Consider the following 26,870-nt stretch of genomic DNA (forward strand, 5'->3'; position numbering starts at 1 on the left):
GGACTGGGGTCTATATTTAGTTAGAGGGTCTGGAGTCTATATTATTTAGGGGTCTGGAGTCTGTATTATTTAGGGGTCTGGTCTGGGGTCGGTATTATTTAGGGGTCTGGTCTGGGGTCGGTATTATTTAGGGGTCTGGTCTGGGGTCTGTCTTAGAGGGTCTAGTCTGGGGTCTATATTATTTCGAGGTCCAGGGTCTGCATTATTTAGGGGTCTTGTCTGGGGTCTGTATTATTTACGGGTCTGTCTTAGTTAGGGGGTCTGGTCTGGGGTCTTCATTTACTAGGATGGCCTAGTCTCTGCTCTATATTAATTTTGGGGTGCTCCTGTGGGTGGTGTCCCCTATAAATCGGCGCCTTTCCTTTCGCTCCTGTGACGACAGCAGATATAACACTTTTAGTTGAGATGTTTTTATTTCCTTGCAGATTTCTCACTGGTGATAAAACACTCGGACATATTGATTAGTTTATTAGTCGTCGCCGTCCCGGCTCTAAGCCGCTGGATTATACATTGACCGTCAGGACCACTCACTGGAATTCGCCACAACCTGATATAGATCTGCAGTTTAGGAGTTTTGACCCCCGGGGGACAACTTCTATAAGTTTTCCGTTACTCCTGCGTATTTTGTTTTTCTGATACATTGCGGTAAATCTGCTACTAAATTACTGCAGTTGCCGACAGCCCCCACTAGATGGAGCTCCTGCATATAGATTTATACTCAGTGCTTCCTAGTTACTGTATACGTCTGTACACATTAGGCGCCATCTAGTGGTGACCGCAGGTAACAATATTTTATCATCAACTTCAAAGAAGTGAATTTTGGGAATTATATGTCCTCGAGCCCCTGGAGAGGCGCAAAAGTTATATGTTTCCCCCACTGGATTATTGCTCAATTCATCCATGGTGGTCCCCTGACCTTGGCTTGTAATGGATAGTGCTGGCGTGAGACGGGTGGTCCGCCTGGTCTACAGTACATACAAGGATAACCATATAGACAAGATATAAACACCCCAAATCTCAGTTACACCCCCCAAAAAAACCCTCCCCAGCCCGAAAAAATAATTCTAGAAAATTCTAAGTTTCCGACCTCCCGCTATGTACACGTCTAATGGAAGGTGGACACTTCGCTCCGCGGTTCTCCTCTAACACGGTGTTACGGTTTTAAAAATAAATCTGTTCCCCCCTCCGCCGAAAACAAGACTACAGAGTACAGAGTGCGCCCCCCGCCCCGCGACTACAGGTAGAAAGGTAGATAATGTGTTATGCCATCTTGCGTCGGGCACCGCTGCCCCAGATGTCGTCCATCAGTCCACCATCTTGTCCTGCTTCTTCCCTTCCTTTTTCTTCCTTTTAGACTCTGCAGGAAAAATAAAAAAACAAAATGCAGATTATTCTAAGTTCTGGAAAGGAGAAAAACCAGAGCCAGGGAAAGTGCCAAAACATCAGTCAATAATATCAGCATCCCTGGTGGGCTAGGGCAGTAATGGTTAATATCAGCATCCCTGCTGGGCTAGGGCAGTAAGGGTTAATATCAGCATCCCTGGTGGGCTAGGGCAGTAAGGATTAATATCAGCATCCCTGGTGGTTCAGAGCAGTAAGGGTTAATATCAGCATCACTGGTGGTGTAGGGCAGTAAGAATTAATACCAGTGTCCCTGGGGGGCTAGGGCAGTAAGGGCTAATATCAGCATCCCTGGTGGGCTAGAGCAGTAAGGGTTAATATCAGCATCCCTGGTGGGCTAGAGCAGTAAGGGTTAATATCAGCATCCCTGGTGGTCTAGAGCAGTAAGGATTAATATCAGCATCACTGGTGGTCCATAGCAGTAAGGGTTAATATCAGCATCACTGGTGGTCCAGGACAGTAAGGGTTAATATCAGCATCACTGGTGGTCTACAGCAGTAAGAGTTAATATCAGCATCCTTGGTGGTCTAGGGCCAGGGCCGCCATCAGGGCATTACTGCCCTGACTGGCGTATGGGGCCCGGTGGGTCTCCTCTGCTCACCGGGCCCCTACCGGCGCTGCGGGCGGCAGCTAAACGCTATTGACATGCGGGCCCGCCGGCCCACACGTCAATAGTCAACAGCCGCCAGCCAATCGGAGGCTGGCGGCTGACCTCAGCTGCAGCGCGCACCTCGCCAGTGTGTGACGTCAGTGTCAGTCGCCGGCTAGAGCGACTTGGGGTTTTGATTTTTTTTTACAGCGGCGATCCGGGGGGCCCGGGGCAGAATGCTGGACATGGGCCAGAATGCTGGAGACTGGTACAGAATGCTGGACATGGGGCAGAATGCTGGACTGGGGCTGGGGCAGAATGCTGGACATGGGGCAGAATGCTGAACATGGGGCAAAATGCTGGACGCTGGGGGGCAGAATGCTGGACGCTGGGGGGCAGAATGCTGGACATGGGGCAGAATGCTGGACATGGGGCAGAATGCTGGACGCTGGGGGCAGAATGCTGGAGACTGGGGCAGAATGCTGGACTGGGGCTGGGGCAGAATGCTGGACATGGGGGCAGAATGCAAGACACGGGGCATGATTGGAGACACTGGGCAGAATGGAGATACGGGGCATGATTGGAGACAGATGGGGCAGGATCATGGGGCAGGATGGATACGATGGGAGATCATATGGGCAAGAATGGATACTCCTGAGAGCGGGATGGGAGAACATATGGCTAAAGCCAGGAATGAGACACACGGAGGTCAGGATGGGGGATATTATTACCATAGGGGCTAATTAAGGGATATTATTACTGCAGCGATGTATTTAATTTTTTGAAGATAATGTTTTAAATGGGGGGGGGCGGTCCTGTTACTGTGTAGAGCGACACTGTGTCGCCTTTTTTTCTTCATATGGTGTAATGTAGAAGTTGGGAAAAAATAAGTAATGTGTTCTGCAAGCGGAGCTCTAGATAAGTGTGTTATTTCCTGCAGTGACGAGTCCTGGCTGGAAGACGTGATGGCGGTCTGTGCTGGATGAAAGATGAAAAGCAAAGATGAAGGACTTCACCTAGAGACATCACTGGTGAGTCAGTGTGTTACCTATACACTGACACTATACACTGTATACTATATATGGGTCGCCCTTTCACACCCAGTGCAGCGGGGTACTCGGTACCGGGCCGGTGTCGAGGCGGGAATGTGTCACAGCAGTCCGTGGCCCTTGGCGCCCAATATCAATGGCGGTGATGTTAATGGTGTTAAAGTTTATTAGAATAGTTTGTGATGCCACCTGTGGTGTTTGGCAAGATGTTGAGCCAACGCTGCATGCAGATCCGCTGGGACTGATGGTGTGGTGCAGCAAAGATGGTGTAGTTCCCCACAGGTGGCGCTGTAGTCCCAGGGCAGTGTAGGTGCAATGGATGAGGAGAGGCGCAGAATGGTATAGATGTTGTTACCCAGGTGTAGCGGTGCGGGAATAACTGGAGGACACCAGATTGTGCGGTTCCAAAGCTTTACTCACCGTTTGCAGTTCACACAACTGCCTGCCTCCGTACTGTGTTATCCAGGTCAGGGCTCCGGCCAACCTCCAGGCAGGATAGGATTCTCCCCTCCACACTCCGCCAACATGTACCTTACTGAACGACTCCTCCAATGCGCCTTTAGGTGCGAAGCACTGCAGTACTTAGTTACCCTGGAATGCCTCTCTCTAGGTGTTCCTAGTCTTTACTTGTATGACAGACAGCTGTAGCCTACTTTGGGGACTCCTCTCTGCATCCCGGCTCACTATCCAGTTGCTGTTGTGTCCCAAGTCTATGATGGGAGCAAGGCGTTAGCGGCTCACTACTCCTCCGGTGTCTGTTGCCGGACATAAAGATCCAATCAACCTCGGGGACCGGGCCCCGGCCTTTGCGCTCTCTGGACTGGAAGGGTTCTCTCTCTCTTTCTCAACCTGCTTCCCACCGTCCTTCTGTTCTCCTTCGTTCCGATCTGTTCTCTCTCTCTTATGGAAGGTTAGGTTATCAATCTTATCAGTCTCTCTCTCTGGTCTTTCTCGTGCCAGCAGCCCAGATCACTGTGACCTGCTGCAGCACGTCCCTCAGACACCCATCTTCTCTCTTCTCTCTCTCCAACTAACCAACTAACTCTCACTCTTCCCACTCTTTTATATCATCTCACTCCACCCACCTCCCAGCACATCTCGTGTTACGAAGCAGGGTTCCTTGAGGGGTGCTCCGCTAACCCCCAGCCTGAAGCTGTTAGGTGGCCCCGCTGAACTATCCTGTGTGTGGAATGCAGGTGTGGAGTGTGGTCAGGAGTTCCCACCTTACCTGGATGGTGGGGCACTACACCTTAGGAGAAGGTGCAGTACCTCTGTGGCGACTGAAGCCTCAGGGGCGCCACATATACAGCGGTCCTGTGTATAATGTCACCAGTGATCGCTATGTTACCTGTACATTATATACAGAGCTCCTGTGTATAATGTCATTGAAAACTGTATTACCTGTACACAGACGCTGCATACTAAATACAGATCTCCTGTGTATAATGGCACTTATGGTGATAGTAATATGTTTTTTTATTAATGATCAGTATTGCAGTATTCAGTCACCATGTGGTGGTAATATGTGGTCTGGTCGTGGTGCAGTGGTATTTGTTCCTTGTATGTGACATTATTCGGTCACTATGGTAGTAATATGTGGTCTGGTCATGGTGTGTCGGTATTTGTTCCTTGTATGTGGTATTATAGGTCACCATGTGGTGGTAATATGTGGTCAGAACATGGTGTAGCAGTATTTGTTCCTTGTATGTGATATTATTGGTCATTTTAAAAATTGAAAAATAAATTAAAATATACCTAAAGTGTATTGCATATTTTAACAAATATTTAATAGGGTAGCATAGAGGAGATCTCAGCCAAAAGTGTCTACCCTGTAATGGTGGCGGCTTTAAAAAAGCTTTTGTCCAAAGCAAAAGCTGCCGGCTATATGTGTGATCTGGTGATGGGAACTGTTAATGTGTGATAGGTGAGAAGTGGAGTTTTTCCAAGAGAGAGCGGTGGGACAATGGACAGTTTGAAGGGCAGAGGCGGGGCTGGAGTAGAGCCTGGGTGGAGTCTCAAGGGGGCCCTGAAAATGTTGGCAGTATGGGGCCACGAAATTCCTTGTGGCAGCCCTGTCTAGGGCAGTAAGGGGTTAATATCAGCATCCCTGGTGGTCTAGGGCAGTAAGGATTAATATCAGCTTCCTTGGTGGTCCAGGACAGTAAGGGTGTAACATCAGAATACCTGGTGGTCTAGGGCACTTTCGGCGTTCCTTTTGGTCTATGGCAATAAGGGGTTAATATCGGCATCTCTCATGGTCTAGGACTGTACGGCGTTACTTTCTGCCTCCCTGGTGGTCTAGGGCATTAAGGGGTTAATATTGGCATTCCCAGTGGTAGGTTACTTTCAGCGTCCTTGCTGGTCTAAGACAGTCAGGGGTTAGATTCAGCATTCATGATAGTCCGGGGTCCTAGAGGGTTAATTTCAACACCCCTTCTTTGCTAGTCTAAAGCCAAAAAGAGGTGACTGTCATCATCCCTGGTGTCTCAGTGCAGTAAAGGGTTCTTTTATGCATCCCTGGTGGCCTAGAGCTGTCTGGGATTTATTATCAGTCGTCCTTGATAGTAATTGTTTCATTTCTCTGAGTGAGTCCACGTCTTTTTAGGATCGCCCTGCGCCGTGTCAGTCTCTACTGTCTTTCTAGAATTATATTCATTATCCAAGAAGCTGAGAATAATCCGCACTGCGAGGAATTGCGGAGATCGTCACATAAGACATTTATATCAGTGTCAGAGAATTCTGTATGCATTATACAGCCCAGCAGGACCATTACTGCAGGCGGCCGCGCCGGTCATGTCCTCCACCAGGGCGAGGAGGACACAATACACATGTATATCCTGACTCGCCGTGTGGCCCCCGCAGTGTGAGATGACAGGTGGGCAGCAGAGGGGATGCCATTAATTCTGCCTATTTTCAGCGATTCACCGACTGTGACCGCGTCAAGTGGACGAGAGCCCAGAGAGCGCGAGGGAGTCAGACCGCAGAGAGGTCCGAGACAGATCCACTCAGAATTCAGGATGTCCTGTCACTCATCATTGCCATGCTACGCGAGGAAGACAGCAGCAGGCAGCCACTGGGGAGGCAAGTCACGGCGGCGCTTCCTTCCTTCACTGCTTTTATTTACCCTCTGTTGTTATTATTATCTATACAGATGTGTCCTTCTTTAGCTTTGTTCTTGGCTCAACATATCCCGAAATGTGTCTCGCATCACCAAGAGTTCACTATATTTCAGGAGATGTCTATGCTATAGGTGCCTGTATGTGGCCACCCAGAGGTTGTGAAGTAGGTTGCTTACATCTGTGCTGTTGTGAGCAGGCTGTAGACAGAATCAGTCTCCTTCTTCCTCTAGCAGCTGACAGAATCAGTCTCCTTCTCCCTCTGGCTGCTAACAGAAAAAGTCTCCTTCCCTCTCTGGCAGCTGACAAAATCAGTCTTCTTCCCCCTCTGGCAGCTGAAAAAATCAGTATACTTCATCCCCTGGAAGCTGATAGAATCAGTCTCCTTCCTCTTCTGGCAGCTGACAGAATCAGACTCCTTCTCCCTCTGGCAGCTGACAGAATCGGTCTCTTTTCCCCTCTGGCAGATAACATAATTAGTCTACTTCCTGTACTGGCAGTCTCACGCACATCATTCTACCGTTTCCTAAAAACAGAATGAGGCCTACAAAGAAAAGAACACAATACCTACAGTCAAATATGATGGAGGTTCATAGATGTTTTGGGTTTATTTTGCTTCCTCTGGCACTGGGTGCCTTGACTTAGTCCAAATCATCATGAAATCAAAAGATTACCAAAGGATTTTGGGTGGCCCAGTGTCAGAAAGCCAGGTTTGTGTCCTTGGTCATGGGTCTTCCAGAGGGGCAATGACCCCAAACATACTTCAAGAAGCCCCCAGAAATGGATGGAAACAAGGCGCAAGCAAGTTGTGAAGTGACAGCAATCCCATTGATCACCTGTGGAGAGATCTTAATATTGCTGCCTCTGGAGAAGGCGCCTTAAAATATGAGAGACTTGGAGAAGATTGTAAAAGAAGAGTGGCCAAAAATCCAGCAGAGAGGAGTAAGAAGCTTGTGGATAGTTATAGGGAGTGACTGATTGCAGTTATTTCCTCTGTCACTGGCGGTTGTTGTAGTATCTGAGCACAGTATGGTGGCACTTACTTGGGCATTATGTGGCGGTGCTATTAGGCAATGTATAATTGATCACTTTTGCAGTGTATGGTGGCGGCACTATAGACCACAGTTATTTAGGTAAATCTATGGCAGTGTTATATGGCTCAGTCAATTGGACACCATGTCTGAGGCCTTGGTAATTTCACAGTGAACCACAAGGGGGCGCCCACAGACGTTCCCACACATACCGCCCCCCCCCCTCATGCGTCGGTACTGCTGGCATAAGCCGTTTCCCATTGCTGGGTGCCAAGGCCAACTCTATTCATACTGGTAAGTGTAATGAACACAGAGGGGGGAAAAAACCACCGGGGACAATCGACATCTGACATACTTAACGGCCGGAGACAAAGGCGGCTATTGAGGGTCTATAGAGAGGAGCAGACATAGTTAAAGTCTTATTACTCAGCGAGTGCCATGAGGCGGCACAATCTCAGGAAACATTGTCTTATCTTTCGCCTATTACTTATTTCCAGCGCAGACATCAATGATAAAATGGTGAATCCCTGTGGCCACCACAAGAGGGAGCTCAAGAGACTACTACATACAATGTTACCACTGACATCAATGTAATCCCTTGAGCTCCCTCTGGTGGTGGCTCCAGGCAGCAAAAAAAAGCAGTTTATCAATTATTTTTCTGCCTATGCAGAGTTTTTGGAGATAAACTTGACCGCTATAAAGCAAAAACGGAGAACGAGACATATTGCAGCATAGCCACAGTAATTGTGCTCATGTCAAGCTGTCTGTATGAATTTCCAGGAGGAACAACGGAATGACGTCCTAGAGAGTTAATCCTGACCACCTCTATTACATGTTTGATTTACTAAATAATTGCATTTCCAATCTGGAGAATTTTTCCTTAGATTTCTGTATTTGTGTCGATTTTCCGTTATTACTCCTGCAAATATATAAATAAATTGGACAACTGGGCGTCACCATTTCTTTTGTCAATAGGGTGCGCACTGTGTACACACACCCCCTGCTGACAAGATAAATAGCAACACCCAGTTGTCAATTTTATCATAAATTTCCAGGAGGAATGACAGAGGGACAGTCCTGAGCTTTGCTGTATTCAGTGCTCCCCGCAGAGTAAGGACACGTGCTGCAAGAGGAGCAACAGAGGAACAGATCTTACTGCTGTATCATGGGGAATACAGAGCCGAGAGCGAGCGTCAGAGGGGCGATGGCTCCCCGCGGACCCTCCGTGTCATAGAGGAGCCCAGGAACCTCGGGGGCACAGACAGGAGGCAGAGCTATGGCCGAGAACGTGAGCTTGTCTGCCAGAGCCCCGGAGAGGACGGGGGTCACAGCTAGTGTCAGCCTTGTCTACGGGGATGCCGAGCGCGGACCACCCAACCCCACCACAAAATCTACAGGGAGACGTGGAAAGAGATATATAGGGAGTATCTAGATAGAAAGAGGGAAAAAAGGAAGAGAGAATAAAAGGAAGGAAGGAAGGTAGAAAGAAAGAGGAAGAAAGAAGGAAAAAGAAAAGAAAGAGAAAGAAAATGGAAGGAAGAAGGAAAAAAGGAAGAGAGAAAAAAGGGAAGGAAGAAAGGTAGAAAGAAAGAGAGAAAAAGAAAGAAGGAAAAAGAAAGAAAGAAAAGGGAAGGAAGAAAGGAAGAGAGAAAAAAAGGGAAGGAAGAAAGGTAGAAAGAAAGAGAGAAAAAGAAAGAAGGAAAAAGAAAGAAAGAAAAGGGAAGGAAGAAAGGAAGAGAGAAAAAAAGGGAAGGAAGAAAGGTAGAAAGAAAGAGGGAAAAAGAGAAAGAGAAAAAAAGAGGAAAAAAGAGAAAGATGGAAAGAAAGAAAAGGGAAGGAAGCAAGAAGGAAAAAAGAGAAAGATAAGGAAAAAAAGAAAGAGAAAGATGGAAGGAAAGAAAGAAAAGAGAAGGAAGAAAGAAAGCAGGAAAAAAAGATAAAGAAAGAAGGAGAAAGATGGAAGGAAAGAAGGAAGATAAGAATGATTTAAAAGAGGAAGAAAGGAAGAGAAAAAAATGGATGGAAGGAAAGAAAGGAAAAAGAAAGAAAGCAGAAAGGAAGAGAATGAAAGAAAAAGAGAAAGAAGCAAAGGGAAGGAAGAAAGAGAACGAAAAAGAAGGAAAGAAGAAAGAAAGGAAGGGAAAGAAGATAAGAAAGAAGGAAAACAGGAAGGAAGAGAAACAAATTGTAAGAGTGAAAGACAGAAAGAAGGACTACAGACAGACAGATGGAGACAGACTTTGTCCAGCAGCTCCTGCTCCTTCGGACATGACATTTTCCTACAACTCTCCTTTTAGTGGCGCCGTCTGCTGTCTGACCAATGACATTACAGCTGCAGGGGGTCTGCTGAGGACCCTTCACTCTCCTCCATTACTGACTCCAGGGGATGAGGCTGTGACGCTCCCTTCGCTCCGGGGCCCCATCTTTCCATGGGTTTCTACGTCCCTTTAAGCTCCCTCCATCATAACCCCAGACGTCGGTGCCAATAAGGGGCAGGAAAGCCCGGAGCAGCCGCAGACGGGTAAGAGGACAAGGAGGGAAGTCTGGCAGACGTCACCATGTGGCTGGGTACAACTCCTCCGATATTGCGCCATGTGTCCCTATGGTCCGGCACCGCCTTCTCACCTTGAGGTTTGGGCTTGGTGATCTTTCCGCACGGCTTGGAGAGCGTCACGGTTTTCTGGCACTCGGCGTTGTGCAGGGCCCTCTTCAGGCTGCCGTCCCGTGTCTTCACCCCAGTTAGGGTGTCGCACTCCCCCCAGTCCTGAAACTGGTACTTGCACTCAGCTGTGGGGGGGGACACAGTTAGTGAGAAGTGATACAACATAACCAAAAGCTACAACCGCCAGATGGTGCCACGACATTACGATAGCGCAACGCCATCTTCAGGCGCCGCGGAGTTAACCCCTTCTTACCTCCGAACTGCTTCTTCCAGTTGCAGGGGATCTTGCACTTCTGAGTCTTCATGGTCTGTTTGCATTCCTTTCCGGATCGGGTGCCCTCTCGGGTGCCGATCCCGCAGTCCCCACTTGTGGCCACGCACACGCTCCACTGCCACTCCCCACAGTCTGACTTCTTGGCCTTTTTCTCTGTAGGGTGGACGGCACCATTAGTGGTCAATGAAAACACCATTAGGAAGGTTCATGACCCTGTGCTAATCATGGGAGTCCATGGGAAATCCAAAAACAACGACAAAAATGAGGCCCCTTTAAGCAGCTACCTGACACCAGAACACACTGAACCATCTGTAGAAGATGATTCTGGTGCCTCCATTGATTTTTTTGGGGGGTAATATGTGCTAGTCCCAAAGATTCAGAAGATAAATGGTGTACAAAGCAGATGAGAAGACCCAAAAGAACAATAAAAATGAGGCCACTTGACACAATCACACAGTAAATCATATGTGCCAAGAGATCTTGGCATTCATGAAATGTTGTGGCAGCTAAATCATATGTGTCAAGAGATCTTGGCATTCGTGAAATGTTGTGGCAGCCTGTGCTAGTGCTCGGGGTTGGGTTCAAGAGACTAGAGCCATAAAAAAAGTGGATTGAACAATAGAAACGATAAAAATGAGGTCCCTTTAAGCAGCTGCCTGACACTAGAGCCTCCATTCATTTACGGTTGATGTATCCTGTGCTTAACCTCAAGGGTCAATAGGCCAGTGGTGGCACAGAGGACAGGAAGACTCAAAGCAATGATAAAAATGAGGTCCATTTAGGCAGCTGCTTGACACCAGCACTCACTGAACCGTCTATGAGAGGAGGACTTAGTGCCTTAGTCCCCAAGGATCAAAAAAAAAACCAAGGTCCTTTTAAACAGCTGCTTAACACCAGCGCCTCCATTAATTTAGGGTTGAGGTATCCTGTGCTAGACCCCAAGTGTCAATAGGTCAGTCGTGTACGTAGAGTATGGGAAAACCCAAAGAAACGATAAAAATTAGGTCCCTTTAGGCAGCTGCTTGACACCAGCACTCACTATACCGTCTATGACAGAAGAGTTTGTACATTTTTCCGCATCTGGTGAGGGAGGTCATCTTCTTTCTAGAGTTTCTCCCAATAAGCTGCCCCAATAAGTCACCTGAGACTCCATAAACAGTCAGTGACCATCTTACCTTGCTTGTCTTTCTTGGCCGTATCCGTCCCGAGAACCGTTACCACCAAGAGGAACGCCAGGAGCACCAGCGTGAATATTCCAAGGTGATGATCCATCCTGGGGGCAGAAAGATTCTGCTGTGATAATCCATCATTTCTGTGGGAGTACAGACCCCCAAAAATATACTGTACATGTACTACTGGATGCCACACCAAAGACCTGACTGTAGTCAGCCATGTTGGGGGCTTTGGGGATCGGACTATGGTCACTCGGTCACCCACCTGCAGAAACAGACACTTTCCTGCTCTCTCACTACATAAAGTGGCACTTCCAAAACCTCCCGAAATCCCAACTATTCTATTGGCTCCTCGTGGGAGAAGCTCCTTCATCAGATGAAGCCTCGCTGTCCAAACGGGCATTAACGGGGCTAGATAAAGGGCGAGGAAGGGGGTATGGCCTGAAAAGGGGCCATGGTTAGGGAAAATGTGAGGGCTACTAAGAAGTCCTAGAAATGAAAGAGGAGCAGAGGCAGTAATTACACCCAGAGAAGAGGACAGGAGGGGAAGAGACAATGGTATCAGCGGAATTCTAGTGTTTCACTCAACAACTCATGGAGAGAAAATATTAAAAAAAGCAAAAAAAACAACAATTGTCGCACTAATCAAGAAAAACGGTGAGAGAGTCAAATATCAGTAAATTTCAACTCTGTGACTGACCCTGGCGCCATCTGCAATTACTCTGCACTGGGCTGATCTGCTGGGAATCTCCAATGCAGAAACCTCCCTCCCAGCCAGACGCAATGCAGAAAGCTCCCTCCCAGCCAGACGCAATGCAGAATGCTCCCTCCCAGCCAGACGCAATGCAGAAAGCTCCCTCCCAGCCAGACGCAATGCAGAAAGCTCCCTCCCAGCCAGACGCAATGCAGAAAGCTCCCTCCCAGCCAGACGCAATGCAGAAAGCTCCCTCCCAGCCAGACGCAATGCAGAAAGCTCCCTCGCAGACAGACGCAATGCAGAAAGCTCCCTCCCAGCAAGACGCAATGCAGAAAGCTCCCTCCCAGACAGACGCAATGCAGAAAGCTCCCTCCCAGACAGACGCAATGCAGAAAGCTCCCTCCCAGCCAGACGCAATGCAGAAAGCTCCCTCCCAGACAGACGCAATGCAGAAAGCTCCCTCCCAGCCAGACGCAATGCAGAAAGCTCCCTCCCAGCCAGACGCAATGCAGAAAGCTCGCTCCCAGACAGACGCAATGCAGAAAGCTCCCTCCCAGCCAGACGCAATGCAGAAAGCTCCCTCCCAGCCAGACGCAATGCAGAAAGCTCCCTCCCAGCCAGACGCAATGCAGAAAGCTCCCGCCCAGCCAGACGCAATGCAGAAAGCTCCCTCCCAGACAGACGCAATGCAGAAAGCTCCCTCCCAGACAGACGCAATACAGAAAGCTCCCTCCCAGCAAGACGCAATGCAGAAAGCTCCCTCCCAGCAAGACGCAATGCAGAAAGCTCCCTCCCAGCAAGACGCAATGCAGAAAGCTCCCTCCCAGCAAGACGCAATGCAGAAAGCTCCCTCCCAGCAAGACGCAATGCAGAAAGCTCCCTCCCAGCAAGACGCAATGCAGAAAGCTCCCTCCCAGCAAGACGCAATGCAGAAAGCTCCCTCCCAGACAGACGCAATGCAGAAAGCTCCCTCCCAGACAGACGCAATGCAGAAAGCTCCCTCCCAGCCAGACGCAATGCAGAAAGCTCCCTCCCAGCCAGACGCAATGCAGAAAGCTCCCTCCCAGCCAGACGCAATGCAGCAAGCTCCCTCCCAGCTAGACGCAATGCAGAAAGCTCCCTCCCAGCCAGACGCAATGCAGCAAGCTCCCTCCCAGCAAGACGCAATGCAGAAAGCTCCCTCCCAGCTAGACGCAATGCAGAATGCTCCCTCCCAGCCATACGCAATGCAGAAAGCTCCCTCCCAGCTAGACGCAATGCAGAAAGCTCCCTCCCAGCCAGACGCAATGCAGAAAGCTCCCTCCCAGCCATACGCAATGCAGAAAGCTCCCTCCCAGCAAGACGCAATGCAGAAAGCTCCCTCCCAGCCAGACGCAATGCAGAATGCTCCCTCCCAGCCAGACGCAATGCAGAAAGCTCCCTCCCAGCAAGACACAATGCAGCAAGCTCCCTCCCAGCAAGACGCAATGCAGCAAGCTCTCTCCCAGCCAGACGCAACGCAGCAAGCTCCCTCGCAGCCAGACGCAACGCAGCAAGCTCCCTCCCAGACAGAGGCAATGCAGAAAGCTCCCTCCCAGCCAGACGCAATGCAGAAAGCTCCCTCCCAGCCAGACGCAATGCAGCAAGCTCCCTCCCAGCAAGACGCAATGCAGAAAGCTCCCTCCCAGCCAGACGCAATGCAGAATGCTCCCTCCCAGCAAGACGCAATGCAGCAAGCTCCCTCCCAGACAGAGGCAATGCAGAAAGCTCCCTCCCAGCCAGACGCAATGCAGAAAGCTCCCTCCCAGACAGAGGCAATGCAGAAAGCTTCCTCCCAGCCAGACGCAATGCAGAATGCTCCCTCCCAGCAAGACGCAATGCAGCAAGCTCCCTCCCAGACAGAGGCAAAGCAGAAAGCTCCCTCCCAGCCAGACGCAATGCAGAAAGCTCCCTCCCAGCCAGACGCAATGCAGCAAGCTCCCTCCCAGCAAGACGCAATGCAGAAAGCTCCCTCCCAGCCAGACGCAATGCAGAATGCTCCCTCCCAGCAAGACGCAATGCAGCAAGCTCCCTCGCAGACAGAGGCAATGCAGAAAGCTCCCTCCCAGCCAGACGCAATGCAGAAAGCTCCCTCCCAGACAGAGGCAATGCAGAAAGCTCCCTCCCAGCAAGACGCAAAGCAGAAAGCTCCCTCCCAGCCAGACGCAATGCAGAATGCTCCCTCCCAGCAAGATGCAATGCAGCAAGCTCCCTCCCAGACAGAGGCAATGCAGAAAGCTCCCTCCCAGCCAGACGCAATGCAGAAAGCTCCCTCCCAGCCAGACGCAATGCAGAAAGCTCCCTCCCAGCAAGACGCAATGCAGAAAGCTCCCTCCCAGCCAGACGCAATGCAGAATGCTCCCTCCCAGCCAGACGCAATGCAGAATGCTCCCTCCCAGCCAGACGCAATGCAGCAAGCTCCCTCCCAGCCAGACGCAATGCAGAAAGCTCCCTCCCAGCCAGACGCAATGCAGAAAGCTCCCTCCCAGCCAGATGCAATGCAGAAAGCTCCCTCCCAGACAGACGCAATGCAGAAAGCTCCCTCCCAGCCAGATGCAATGCAGAAAGCTCCCTCCCAGACAGACGCAATGCAGAAAGCTCCCTCCCAGCCAGACGCAATGCAGAAAGCTCCCTCCCAGCCAGACGCAATGCAGAAAGCTCCCTCCCAGACAGACGCAATGCAGAAAACTCCCCCCCAGCCAGACGCAATGCAGAAAACTCCCCCCCAGCCAGACGCAATGCAGAAAGCTCCCTCCCAGCCAGACGCAATGCAGAAAGCTCCCTCCCAGCCAGACGCAATGCAGAAAGCTCCCTCCCAGCCAGATGCAATGCAGAAAGCTCCCTCCCAGACAGACGCAATGCAGAAAGCTCCCTCCCAGCCAGATGCAATGCAGAAAGCTCCCTCCCAGACAGACGCAATGCAGAAAGCTCCCTCCCAGCCAGACGCAATGCAGAAAGCTCCCTCCCAGCCAGACGCAATGCAGAAAGCTCCCTCCCAGACAGACGCAATGCAGAAAGCTCCCTCCCAGACAGACGCAATGCAGAAAACTCCCCCCCAGCCAGACGCAATGCAGAAAACTCCCCCCCAGCCAGACGCAATGCAGAAAGCTCCCTCCCAGACAGACGCAATGCAGAAAACTCCCCCCCAGCCAGACGCAATGCAGAAAACTCCCCCCCAGCCAGACGCAATGCAGAAAGCTCCCTCCCAGCCAGACGCAATGCAGAAAGCTCCCTCCCAGCCAGACGCAATGCAGAAAGCTCCCTCCCAGACAGACGCAATGCAGAAAGCTCCCTCCCAGACAGACGCAATGCAGAAAACTCCCCCCCAGCCAGACGCAATGCAGAAAACTCCCCCCCAGCCAGACGCAATGCAGAAAGCTCCCTCCCAGACAGACGCAATGCAGAAAGCTCCCTCCCAGCCAGATGCAATGCAGAAAGCTCCCTCCCAGACAGACGCAATGCAGAAAGCTCCCTCCCAGCCAGATGCAATGCAGAAAGCTCCCTCCCAGCCAGACGCAATGCAGAAAGCTCCCCCCCAGCCAGACGCAATGCAGAAAACTCCCCCCCAGCCAGACGCAATGCAGAAAGCTCCCTCCCAGCCAGACGCAATGCAGAAAGCTCCCTCCCAGACAGATGCAATGCAGAAAGCTCCCCCCCAGCCAGACGCAATGCAGAAAGCTCCCTCCCAGACAGATGCAATGCAGAAAGCTCCCTCCCAGCCAGACGCAATGCAGAAAGCTCCCTCCCAGACAGATGCAATGCAGAAAGCTCCCCCCCAGCCAGACGCAATGCAGAAAACTCCCCCCCAGCCAGACGCAATGCAGAAAACTCCCCCCCAGCCAGACGCAATGCAGAAAACTCCCCCCCAGCCAGACGCAATGCAGAAAACTCCCCCCCAGCCAGACGCAATGCAGAAAGCTCCCTCCCAGCCAGACGCAATGCAGAAAGCTCCCTCCCAGCCAGATGCAATGCAGAAAGCTCCCTCCCAGACAGACGCAATGCAGAAAGCTCCCTCCCAGCCAGATGCAATGCAGAAAGCTCCCTCCCAGCCAGACGCAATGCAGAAAGCTCCCTCCCAGCCAGACGCAATGCAGAAAGCTCCCTCCCAGCCAGACGCAATGCAGAAAGCTCCCTCCCAGACAGACGCAATGCAGAAAACTCCCCCCCAGCCAGACGCAATGCAGAAAGCTCCCTCCCAGCCAGACGCAATGCAGAAAGCTCCCTCCCAGCCAGACGCAATGCAGAAAGCTCCCTCCCAGCCAGACGCAATGCAGAAAGCTCCCTCCCAGCCAGACGCAATGCAGAAAGCTCCCTCCCAGACAGACGCAATGCAGAAAGCTCCCTCCCAGACATACGCAATGCAGAAAGCTCCCTCCCAGACAGACGCAATGCAGAAAGCTCCCTCCCAGCCAGACGCAATGCAGAAAGCTCCCTCCCAGACAGACGCAATGCAGAAAACTCCCCCCCAGCCAGACGCAATGCAGAAAACTCCCCCCCAGCCAGACGCAATGCAGAAAGCTCCCTCCCAGCCAGACGCAATGCAGAAAGCTCCCTCCCAGCCAGACGCAATGCAGAAAGCTCCCTCCCAGCCAGACGCAATGCAGAAAGCTCCCTCCCAGCCAGACGCAATGCAGAAAGCTCCCTCCCAGCCAGACGCAATGCAGAAAGCTCCCTCCCAGCCAGACGCAATGCAGAAAGCTCCCTCCCAGACAGACGCAATGCAGAAAGCTCCCTCCCAGACAGACGCAATGCAGAAAGCTCCCTCCCAGACAGACGCAATGCAGAAAACTCCCCCCCAGCCAGACGCAATGCAGAAAACTCCCCCCCAGCCAGACGCAATGCAGAAAGCTCCCTCCCAGACAGACGCAATGCAGAAAGCTCCCTCCCAGACAGAGGCAATGCAGAAAGCTCCCTCCCAGACAGACGCAATGCAGAAAGCTCCCTCCCAGACAGACGCAATGCAGAAAGCTCCCTCCCAGCAAGACGCAATGCAGAAAGCTCCCTCCCAGACAGACGCAATGCAGAAAGCTCCCTCCCAGACAGACGCAATGCAGAAAGCTCCCTCCCAGACAGAGGCAATGCAGAAAGCTCCCTCCCAGACAGAGGCAATGCAGAAAGCTCCCTCCCAGACAGACGCAATGCAGAAAGCTCCCTCCCAGCAAGACGCAATGCAGAAAGCTCCCTCCCAGACAGACGCAATGCAGAAAGCTCCCTCCCAGACAGACGCAATGCAGAAAGCTCCCTCCCAGACAGACGCAATGCAGAAAGCTCCCTCCCAGCCAGACGCAATGCAGAAAACTCCCTCCCGGCCAGACGCAATGCAGAAAGCTCCCTCCCGGCCAGACGCAATGCAGAAAGCTCCCTCCCGGCCAGACGCAATGCAGAAAGCTCCCTCCCAGACAGACGCAATGCAGAAAGCTCCCTCCCAGACAGACGCAATGCCGAAAGCTCCCTCCCAGCCCTACGCAATGCAGAAAGCTCCCTCCCAGCCAGACGCAATGCAGAAAGCTCCCTCCCAGCAAGACGCAATGCAGCTTAGGCCCTGTGTCCAGGAACACTGCAGTGTAATGTGCATCATTGGATCATCTCTGCTGGTAAAGTTTGCATTCAATAACAGCAAGCAGAGTTGCAAAAACAGCAGAAACATCATAAATTGTTGGAATTTTTCACTTTTTCACAGATCTAGCTTTCTTACAGGCAGTGGGCTAGTCGGCTTATTACACACGCAGCTGTTAATTACTGTACCATCTCGGGGAGCACAGAACGGTATTTTCTCTGATTATTAGACCACTTTACCATGGCAGATATCCGTCGTGAAGAATTAGAGGAACGCGTGATGAGAAAACTTGGCACAAGCCTATTAACACAGATGAGCCCGGCATGGAGCTGATGCTTTCAGATTCCATTTAGCAGCATCACTCTCATTTCTGCACCATTATAATTGCTCGTTATGTTTAGTTAAAATTGGAAAATGAAAAAAAAAAAAAACTTTTGAGAAGTCAATGGGGAGGAACGAGGCAGAATCCGGGAATGGCTGATATTTCTGATTATTTATCAACAGCACGAAATATGGAAGGATGGATGGATAGATGGATGGGTGTGTGGGTGGATGATGGATGGGGTGTGGGTGGATGATGGATGGGGCGTGGGTGCATGGATGGAAGGATGGATGGATGCAAGGAAGGATGGATGCAAGGAAGGATGGATGGATGGATGCAAGGATGGATGGATGGGTGTGTGTGTGTGGATGGATGGAAGGATGAATGGATGGAAGGATGGATGGATAGATGGAGGGATGTATGGAAAGATGGATACATGGAAAGATGGATGGAGGAAGGGATGGATGGAAGGATGGGTGTGTGGGTGGATGGATGATGGATGGGGTGTGGGTGGATGGGTGGAAGGATGGATGGATGCAAGGAAGGATGGATGGGTGTATGTGTGTGTGGATGGATGGAAGGATGAATGGATGGATGGAGGAAGGGATGGAAGGATGAATGGATGGATGGATAGATGGAAGGATGGGTGTATCAGTGGATGGTTGATGGATGGGTTGTGGGTGAATAGATGGAAGGCTGTGTGGGTGGGTGGATGGAAGGATGGATGGATGGATGGAGGAATGACCAGACCATGAGAATTTCTTTGCTCATCTCTAATATAAACCTGAGAATACATCGGCCTGCGGAAGCGCCGACATCTTTGCAAACGTCGAATAAATGAAATGTGAACTGCATTACTGTCATATAAACTGTAGTCATAAAACTGAGGACACAGGTAAAGGTCTATATAATGGTGCGGCAGGGAGCCATCAGATTCCAGGAACTTCAGGCCACATGACATTCTCAGGTTTTGTGACTGCATCAGAGAGCAGCTCATTTGCTGAGAAACAGAACCCACAGGCAAGAGTGTGCATCATACTTTGTGTAATTGGGGTCTGTGGGTGAATTATGCTATGTGACATGTGAGTGGGGTCTGTGGGGGCATCATACTGTGTGTAAGTGAGGTCTGTGGTCACACTTTCCCCTGTCCCGGTAATCCGCTGCCTCGGAGTAACCCTAGACTCTGCCCTGTCCTTCAAACCGCGCATCCAAGCTCTCGCCACCTCCTGTTGCCTCCAGATCAAAAATATTTCCAGAATCCGTCCTTTCCTCAACCTTCACTTTACCAAAATGCTTGTGCATGCCCTCATCATCTCCCGCCTCGACTACTACAACATCCTCCTCTGTGGCCTACATGCTAAAACCCTCGTACCTCTCCAGTCTGTCCTTAACTCTGCTGCCCGACTAATTCATCTCTCTCCTTGCTACACTCCTGCTTCCCCTCTTTGCAAATCCCTTCACTGGCTCCCAATTTCCCAGCGTATCCAATTTAAACTACTAACACTAACCTACCTTTCTCCTCCATACATTTCTACACTAATCTCTCAATATCTTCCCTCACATAATTTCCGGTCCTCTCAAGACCTCCTTCTCTCCTCCACGCTTATTAATCCTCACACAATTGCTTCCAAAACTTCTCCCGAATATCCCCCATCCTCTGGAATTCTGTGCCCCAACACGTCCGATTATCCACCGCATTTGGATTCTTCAAACGGAACCTGAAAACCCACCTCTTCAAAAAAGCTTACAACCTGTAATGACCACACGGCCACCTCAGCACCATCGGAGCTACTGCAACCCCGACCTACTGTCTCCTTCCCCATAATCCTGTAGAATGTAAGCCCACAAGGGCAGGGTCCTCTCCCCTCTGTATCAGTCTGTCATTGTTAGTTTTGTTTCCTGTAAGTGATAACTGTAATTTGTATGTAACCCCTTCTCATGTACAGCACCATGGAATTAATGGTGCTATATAAATAAATAATAATAAAAATGTTATGCTTTTGTAATGCAGCTATGTCTAGTGTATAGGGTAAATGCAGTTATTGGATTGGCCACTAGATGGGGCATTAGAGTGTACAGAGCTTTCAGCTAGTGACTTGGATCGGAAAGGGTTAACTGTAGGAGGGGCTGCTGTGTGGTAAGCCAGGAATGTTCCTTTAGTTAGTCAGAATGGTGAGGGCGCCCGAATAGTCCACATGGGCTCTAGGCCCAGTATACCACAGCAGTCACGTAATGTTAAAGAGAAGCTTAGCCATTCGGAGTCTATAGGACAGAAGTATGGTGTCACATAGCAGGATTGCAGCAGTTCATAGCTGGAGAAAGGAAGCGGTCCTGGAAAGTACAGGGAGCAGAATATACAACATGTAGCAGATAGTTGCATTGGCCAATGCTCTCAGGACCGGGGCGAAACGGGCCAGAGAATCCCCAAGCACAGGAAGTCTGAACAGGGAGAACACTGGGGTACTGCCTAAGGTACTATTACCGCGTAATGTACTGGAGGATGTGGAACTGAGTACAGGGAAAGAACAGGATGAGAACTAAATGGAACTTGCTGTTGATGTTGTAACTGACAAGAATGCGCTGCCAAGTTGTTCAAGTAAAGTTTCAGTTGTTGCATTTGAACCGGACTGTGTCTCAATTCTTGCGAAATCAATTGCAGAAAGGCTTCAGCACCACAGTGAGATCCCTGATGGCGTGGTGAGTGGAGACACGGGTATGTTGGTGAAAGAATGCTGTTTTCAAGTAAGAGGAGGTCAGGGAACAGATGCGCAAGAGTGCTCGGCCATGGCTATGGTCCTGGACCTCCACTAAATCACTATAACAGGTGCAGGGGTCTTTGTGATGTTATCACGGGTCCCAGGGGTCTGTGTGATGTTATCACGGGTCCCAGGGGTCTGTGTAACGTTATCACCTGTCCCAGGGGTCTGTGTGATGTTCTCACTGGTCCCAGGGGTCTGTGTGATGTTCTCACCGGTCCCAGGGGTCTGTGTGACGTTATCACCTGTCCCAGGGGTCTGTGTGATGTTATCACCGGTCCCAGGGGTCTGTGTGATGTTCTCACCGGTCCCAGGGGTCTGTGTGATGTTCTCAATGGTCCCAGGGGTCTGTGTGACGTTATCACCTGTCCCAGGGGTCTGTGTGATGTTCTCACCGGTCCCAGGGGTCTGTGTGATGTTCTCACCGGTCCCAGGGGTCTGTGTGATGTTCTCACCGGTCCCAGGGGTCTGTGTGATGTTCTCACTGGTCCCAGGGGTCTGTGTGATGTTCTCACCGGTCCCAGGGGTCTGTGTGACGTTATCACCTGTCCCAGGGGTCTGTGTGATGTTATCACCGGTCCCAGGGGTCTGTGTGATGTTCTCACCGGTCCCAGGGGTCTGTGTGATGTTCTCAATGGTCCCAGGGGTCTGTGTGATGTTCTCACCGGTCCCAGGGGTCTGTGTGACGTTATCACCTGTCCCAGGGGTCTGTGTGATGTTATCACCGGTCCCAGGGGTCTGTGTGATGTTCTCACCGGTCCCAGGGGTCTGTGTGATGTTCTCAATGGTCCCAGGGGTCTGTGTGATGTTCTCACCGGTCCCAGGGGTCTGTGTGATGTTCTCACCGGTCCCAGGGGTCTGTGTGATGTTCTCACTGGTCCCAGGGGTCTGTGTGATGTTCTCACCGGTCCCAGGGGTCTGTGTGACGTTATCACCTGTCCCAGGGGTCTGTGTGATGTTCTCACCGGTCCCAGGGGTCTTTGTGATGTTCTCACCGGTTCCAGGGGTCTTTGTAATGTTCTCACCGGTCCCAGGGGTCTGTGTGATGTTCTCACCGGTCCCAGGGGTCTGTGTGATGTTCTCAATGGTCCCAGGGGTCTGTGTGATGTTCTCACCGGTCCCAGGGGTCTGTGTGATGTTCTCACCGGTCCCAGGGGTCTGTGTGATGTTCTCACTGGTCCCAGGGGTCTGTGTGATGTTCTCACCGGTCCCAGGGGTCTGTGTGACGTTATCACCTGTCCCAGGGGTCTGTGTGATGTTCTCACCGGTCCCAGGGGTCTTTGTGATGTTCTCACCGGTTCCAGGGGTCTTTGTAATGTTCTCACCGGTCCCAGGGGTCTGTGTGATGTTCTCACCGGTCCCAGGGGTCTGTGTGATGTTATCACCGGTCCCAGGGGTCTGTGTGATGTTCTCACCGGTCCCAGGGGTCTGTGTGATGTTCTCACCGGTCCCAGGGGTCTTTGTGATGTTCTCACCGGTCCCAGGGGTCTGTGTGATGTTCTCACCGGTCCCAGGGGTCTGTGTGATGTTATCACCGGTCCCAGGGGTCTGTGTGATGTTATCACCGGTCCCAGGGGTCTGTGTGATGTTCTCACCGGTCCCAGGGGTCTTTGTGATGTTCTCACCGGTCCCAGGGGTCTTTGTGATGTTCTCACCGGTCCCAGGGGTCTGTGTGATGTTCTCACCGGTCCCAGGGGTCTGTGTGATGTTCTCACCGGTCCCAGGGGTCTGTGTGATGTTATCACCGGTCCCAGGGGTCTGTGTGATGTTATCACCGGTCCCAGGGGTCTGTGTGATGTTCTCACCGGTCCCAGGGGTCTTTGTGATGTTCTCACCGGTCCCAGGGGTCTGTGTGATGTTCTCACCGGTCCCAGGGGTCTGTGTGATGTTATCACCGGTCCCAGGGGTCTGTGTGATGTTATCACCGGTCCCAGGGGTCTGTGTGATGTTCTCACCGGTCCCAGGGGTCTGTGTGATGTTCTCACCGGTCCCAGGGGTCTTTGTGATGTTCTCACCGGTCCCAGGGGTCTTTGTGATGTTCTCACCGGTCCCAGGGGTCTGTGTGATGTTATCACCGGTCCCAGGGGTCTGTGTGATGTTATCACCGGTCCCAGGGGTCTGTGTGATGTTCTCACCGGTCCCAGGGGTCTGTGTGATGTTATCACCGGTCCCAGGGGTCTGTGTGATGTTCTCACCGGTCCCAGGGGTCTGTGTGATGTTATCACCGGTCCCAGGGGTCTGTGTGATGTTATCACCGGTCCCAGGGGTCTGTGTGATGTTATCACCGGTCCCAGGGGTCTGTGTGATGTTATCACCGGTCCCAGGGGTCTGTGTGATGTTCTCACCGGTCCCAGGGGTCTGTGTGATGTTATCACCGGTCCCAGGGGTCTGTGTGATGTTATCACCGGTCCCAGGGGTGTGTGGATTGTTATCGGTGGCCTGTGAGTGTTAGAAGTAATCTAGAATATTGAAGCATACAGCGCCCCCTGGAATGAACTGCAACCACTGCGTGTGCTGTGCCTTACCAAATAGATTGTAACCACCAAGTTGTGGTTGTTTTGTCTCTGTTGTGTAAAAACGAACAAAATATTCTGTGCACCCTCCACAGTCTGCCACCATTAAAGGGGAACACTCTGGACTGCACGGTGATCCTGTTTGGAGAAGAAACGTCTGCAGACTCCGATCTACATCATATCGATACGAAGAACATTTCCAACATTACGTGACCGGCCGGGCAGCGGTCCAGATTTAGTTGGGATAATACTGAGACCTGAGATGCGAAAGTGAAGAGAATTATGCTAATCCCACCCAAAAGTGATCACTTGGGTTCATGTGGGGGTGTCTGGGCAGTCACTCATTGCAAGGCTTAAAGTGGTTGTGTAGTCTAAGATAGATAGATAGATAGATAATAGATAATAGATAAACTATAGATAGATAAGAGATAATAGATAATAAATAGATAATAGATAGATAGACAATAGATAATAGAAAGATAATAGATAGATGATAGATAGATAGATAATAGATAGATTGATAGATAGATAGATAGATAGATAGATAGATAGAGAGAGATAGATAGATAGATGATAGATTGATAGATAGATAGATAGATTGATAGATAGATAGATAATAGATAAGAGGGATGAATATGACCGTTTCTGTTATTATCCGTGTTCTTCTGATATCTTCAGTCATTACCACTTATTAACACCCTAACCTTTGCTTTTTGGGGGTCTCCCACGGAGCCCGGTGCCGCGTCGGTGGGCGAGGGCGATGGTTCTCCTCCCTGGGTTCCGCTCGCTGCCAGTCTTTCCCTGAGGATTCTTCTTTTCTCTGTTCTCCTATTTTTAGTCCCACTCCATTAATGAGCCCGCCGGCGCCTCCTCTCTGCCTCGGGGTCAACGCTGATTTTTAATGAGCCCCAGACAAATTAATGATTGAATAATAAGTCGAGGAGCGGTTACCCTGAGGAATTCAGAGAGGGGGCACATGCACCCGAGGAACTGGAAGATATTACTACGAGAATAGCCGAGCCTGTACCTGGCGGATTGTCTATTCTTCTATACCATATTCTGCATTATTATCTATGGTCACATTTATTCTCCCCAAGACAAAGCCGTAAATTTACCACTGCGCAAAAAGACGACTCCTGGTTCTGATTACTAACAGCATTGGTTCTGACTGCAGGGAATTTCTTTCTACATTTTCCAGTTTCTTTCAGGTCCAATATCATCTCTATTTCTCTAAGACTTGGCTCTAAAGTTATATGACAAAATCCCTGCAGTCACCACTAGAGGGAGCCGGTGATTTTCAAAAAAGTCTGCACTAAGCTCTTTGGCTCCATCTAGTGGTGACAGTGGGCAAGCAGAATTCTATTTTATTATCACAACTTTTTTTTAACCGTGTGAGTACTAGAAACATGTGTATTTAAATGTGTGTGATGTCTGGGATATCAACAGGCCAGAAGGTTCATGAGTGATGGTTACAGTCTGATGAGGCGTCATACTTGGTAGTTACTCGCACAATTACCGTAGTTTCCAGCAGAACAAAAACAGTAGAGCAGTTGCTAATGGCAGTCAGACATTGCCTGAACTCATGTGCTAGACCATACCCCGTGTGATGCCACCTCCTTAGTAGTTTACCCACAGTCCGGACATGAGCACTTACCATCGGCTCCCTGCTCAGCCGCTCACTCTGGCGAATGGAGGAGGTCAACTCTCACTGAGTGAGCCAAGGGAGGGGAGCTCAAGTTTATTTTTTATCTACAGGAATAAGACACAAAAAAATGGGAGGGAAGAATATGGGGCACAAATGGAGGATTTTACTTTAGGGGGCACAAATGGGGGAAAGAAAAAGAGGGACATTACTAGGTGGGGCAAAAATGGGAGAAATCACTGTGGAAAGGCACAAAGATGATTATTATGATTATAGTGTGGGGGTCACAAATGCATCATTATTATGTGTAGGCACAAAAAGGTCACTATTACAGAGTGGGGACACAGGGGGCACTATTACATTGTGGAGGGACAGATTGGGCACTATTACCTTGTGGGGGTATAGAAGGTGCACTATTGCAGTGTGGGGGCACAGATTGGGCATTATTACCTTGTGGGGGCATAGAGGTGGCACTTACAGTGTGGAGGCACAGACTGGGCACTATTCCCTTGTGGGGGCATATAGGCGACACTATTATAGTGTGGGGGCACAGATTGGGCACTATTACCTTGTGGGAACATGGCAGGGGACCTATTACAGTGTGGAGGCACAGACTGGGCATTAGTACCTTGCGGGGGCATACAGGGGGTACTATTGCAGTATGGGGGCACAGATTGGGCACTATTACCTTGTGGGGGTATAGAGGGCGCACTACTGTAGTGTGGGGGCACAGATTGGGCACTATTACCTTGTGGGGGTATAGAGGGCGCACTACTGCAGTGTGGGGGCACAGATTGGGCACTATTACCTTTTGGGGGTATAGAGGGTGCACTACTACAGTGTAGGGGCACAGATTGGGCACTATTACCTTGTGGGGGTATAGAGGGCGCACTACTGCAGTGTGGGGGCACAGATTGGGCACTATTACCTTGTGGGGGTATAGAGGGCGCACTACTGCAGTGTGGGGGCACAGATTGGGCACTATTACCTTGTGGGGGCATAGAGGGGGTAATATTACAGTGTGGGGGCACAGATTGGGCACTATTACCTTGTGGGAGTATAGAGGGTGCACTATTGCAGTGTGGGGGAACAGATTGGGCACTATTACCTTGTGGGGGTATAGAGGGCGTACTACTGCAGTGTGGGGGCACAGATTGGGCACTATTACCTTGTGGGGGCATAGAGGGGGTAATATTACAGTGTGGGGGCACAGATTGGGCACTATTACCTTGTGGGGGCATAGAGAGTGCACTATTGCAGTGTGGGGGCACAGATTGGGCACTATTACCTTGTGGGGGTATAGAGGGGGTACTATTGCAGTGTGGGGGCACAGATTGGGCACTATTACCTTGTGGGGGTATAGAGGGGGTACTATTATAGTGTGGAGGCACAGATTGGGCACAATTACCTTGTGGGAACATGGCAGGGGATCTATTACAGTGTGGAATCACAGATTGGGCACTACTACCTTGTGGGGGTATAGAGGGGGCACTATTATAGTGTGGAGGCACAGACTGAGCACTAGTACCTTGCAGGGGGCATAGAGGGGGCACTATTACAGTGTGGGGCACAGATTGGGCACTATTACCTTGTGGGGGTATAGAGGGGGCACTATTATAGTGTGGAGGCACAGACTGAGCACTAGTACCTTGCAGGGGGCATAGAGGGGGCACTATTACAGTGTGGAGGCACAGACTGAGCACTAGTACCTTGCGGGGGGCATAGAGGGGGCACTATTACAGTGTGGAGGCACAGACTGAGCACTAGTACCTTGCGGGGGGCATAGAGGGGGCACTATTACAGTGTGGAGGCACAGAGTGGGCACTAGTACCTTGTGGCAGCACTATTACAGAGTAGAGGGACAGACTGAGCTTTATTACCGTGTGGGAACATGGCGGGGGGTTTATTGCAGTGTGGGGGCACAGATTGGGCACTATTACCTTGTGGGGGTATAGAGGGGGCACTATTACAGTGTGGGGCACAGGTTGAGCACTAGTACCTTGCAGGGGGGCATAGAGGGGGCACCATTACAGTGTGGGGCACAGATTGGGCACTAGTACCTTGCAGGGGC

The 26,870-nt window shown here is 50.7% G+C and overlaps 1 protein-coding gene across 1 annotated transcript in view; it reads right to left on the minus strand.

The window, feature by feature from the left end:
- Positions 1–394: 394 nt before the first annotated feature.
- Positions 395–26,870, minus strand: part of PTN (pleiotrophin) — a 44,814-nt gene continuing 18,338 nt past the window's right edge. The window contains exons 2-5 of the mRNA XM_073567534.1: positions 11,298–11,395; positions 10,102–10,275; positions 9,812–9,973; positions 395–1,357 (exon numbers count right to left, since the gene is read on the minus strand). Of these exons, the coding sequence (XP_073423635.1) occupies positions 1,305–1,357; positions 9,812–9,973; positions 10,102–10,275; positions 11,298–11,394 (486 nt within the window). The 5' untranslated portion in view covers position 11,395 and the 3' untranslated portion in view covers positions 395–1,304. The remainder of the gene's footprint in view (positions 1,358–9,811; positions 9,974–10,101; positions 10,276–11,297; positions 11,396–26,870) is intronic.

This window comes from Dendrobates tinctorius, unplaced genomic scaffold (genome assembly GCF_039654945.1).
Source record: "Dendrobates tinctorius isolate UK_male_01 unplaced genomic scaffold, ASM3965494v1 ptg000020l, whole genome shotgun sequence".
Lineage (NCBI taxonomy): Eukaryota > Metazoa > Chordata > Amphibia > Anura > Dendrobatidae > Dendrobates > Dendrobates tinctorius.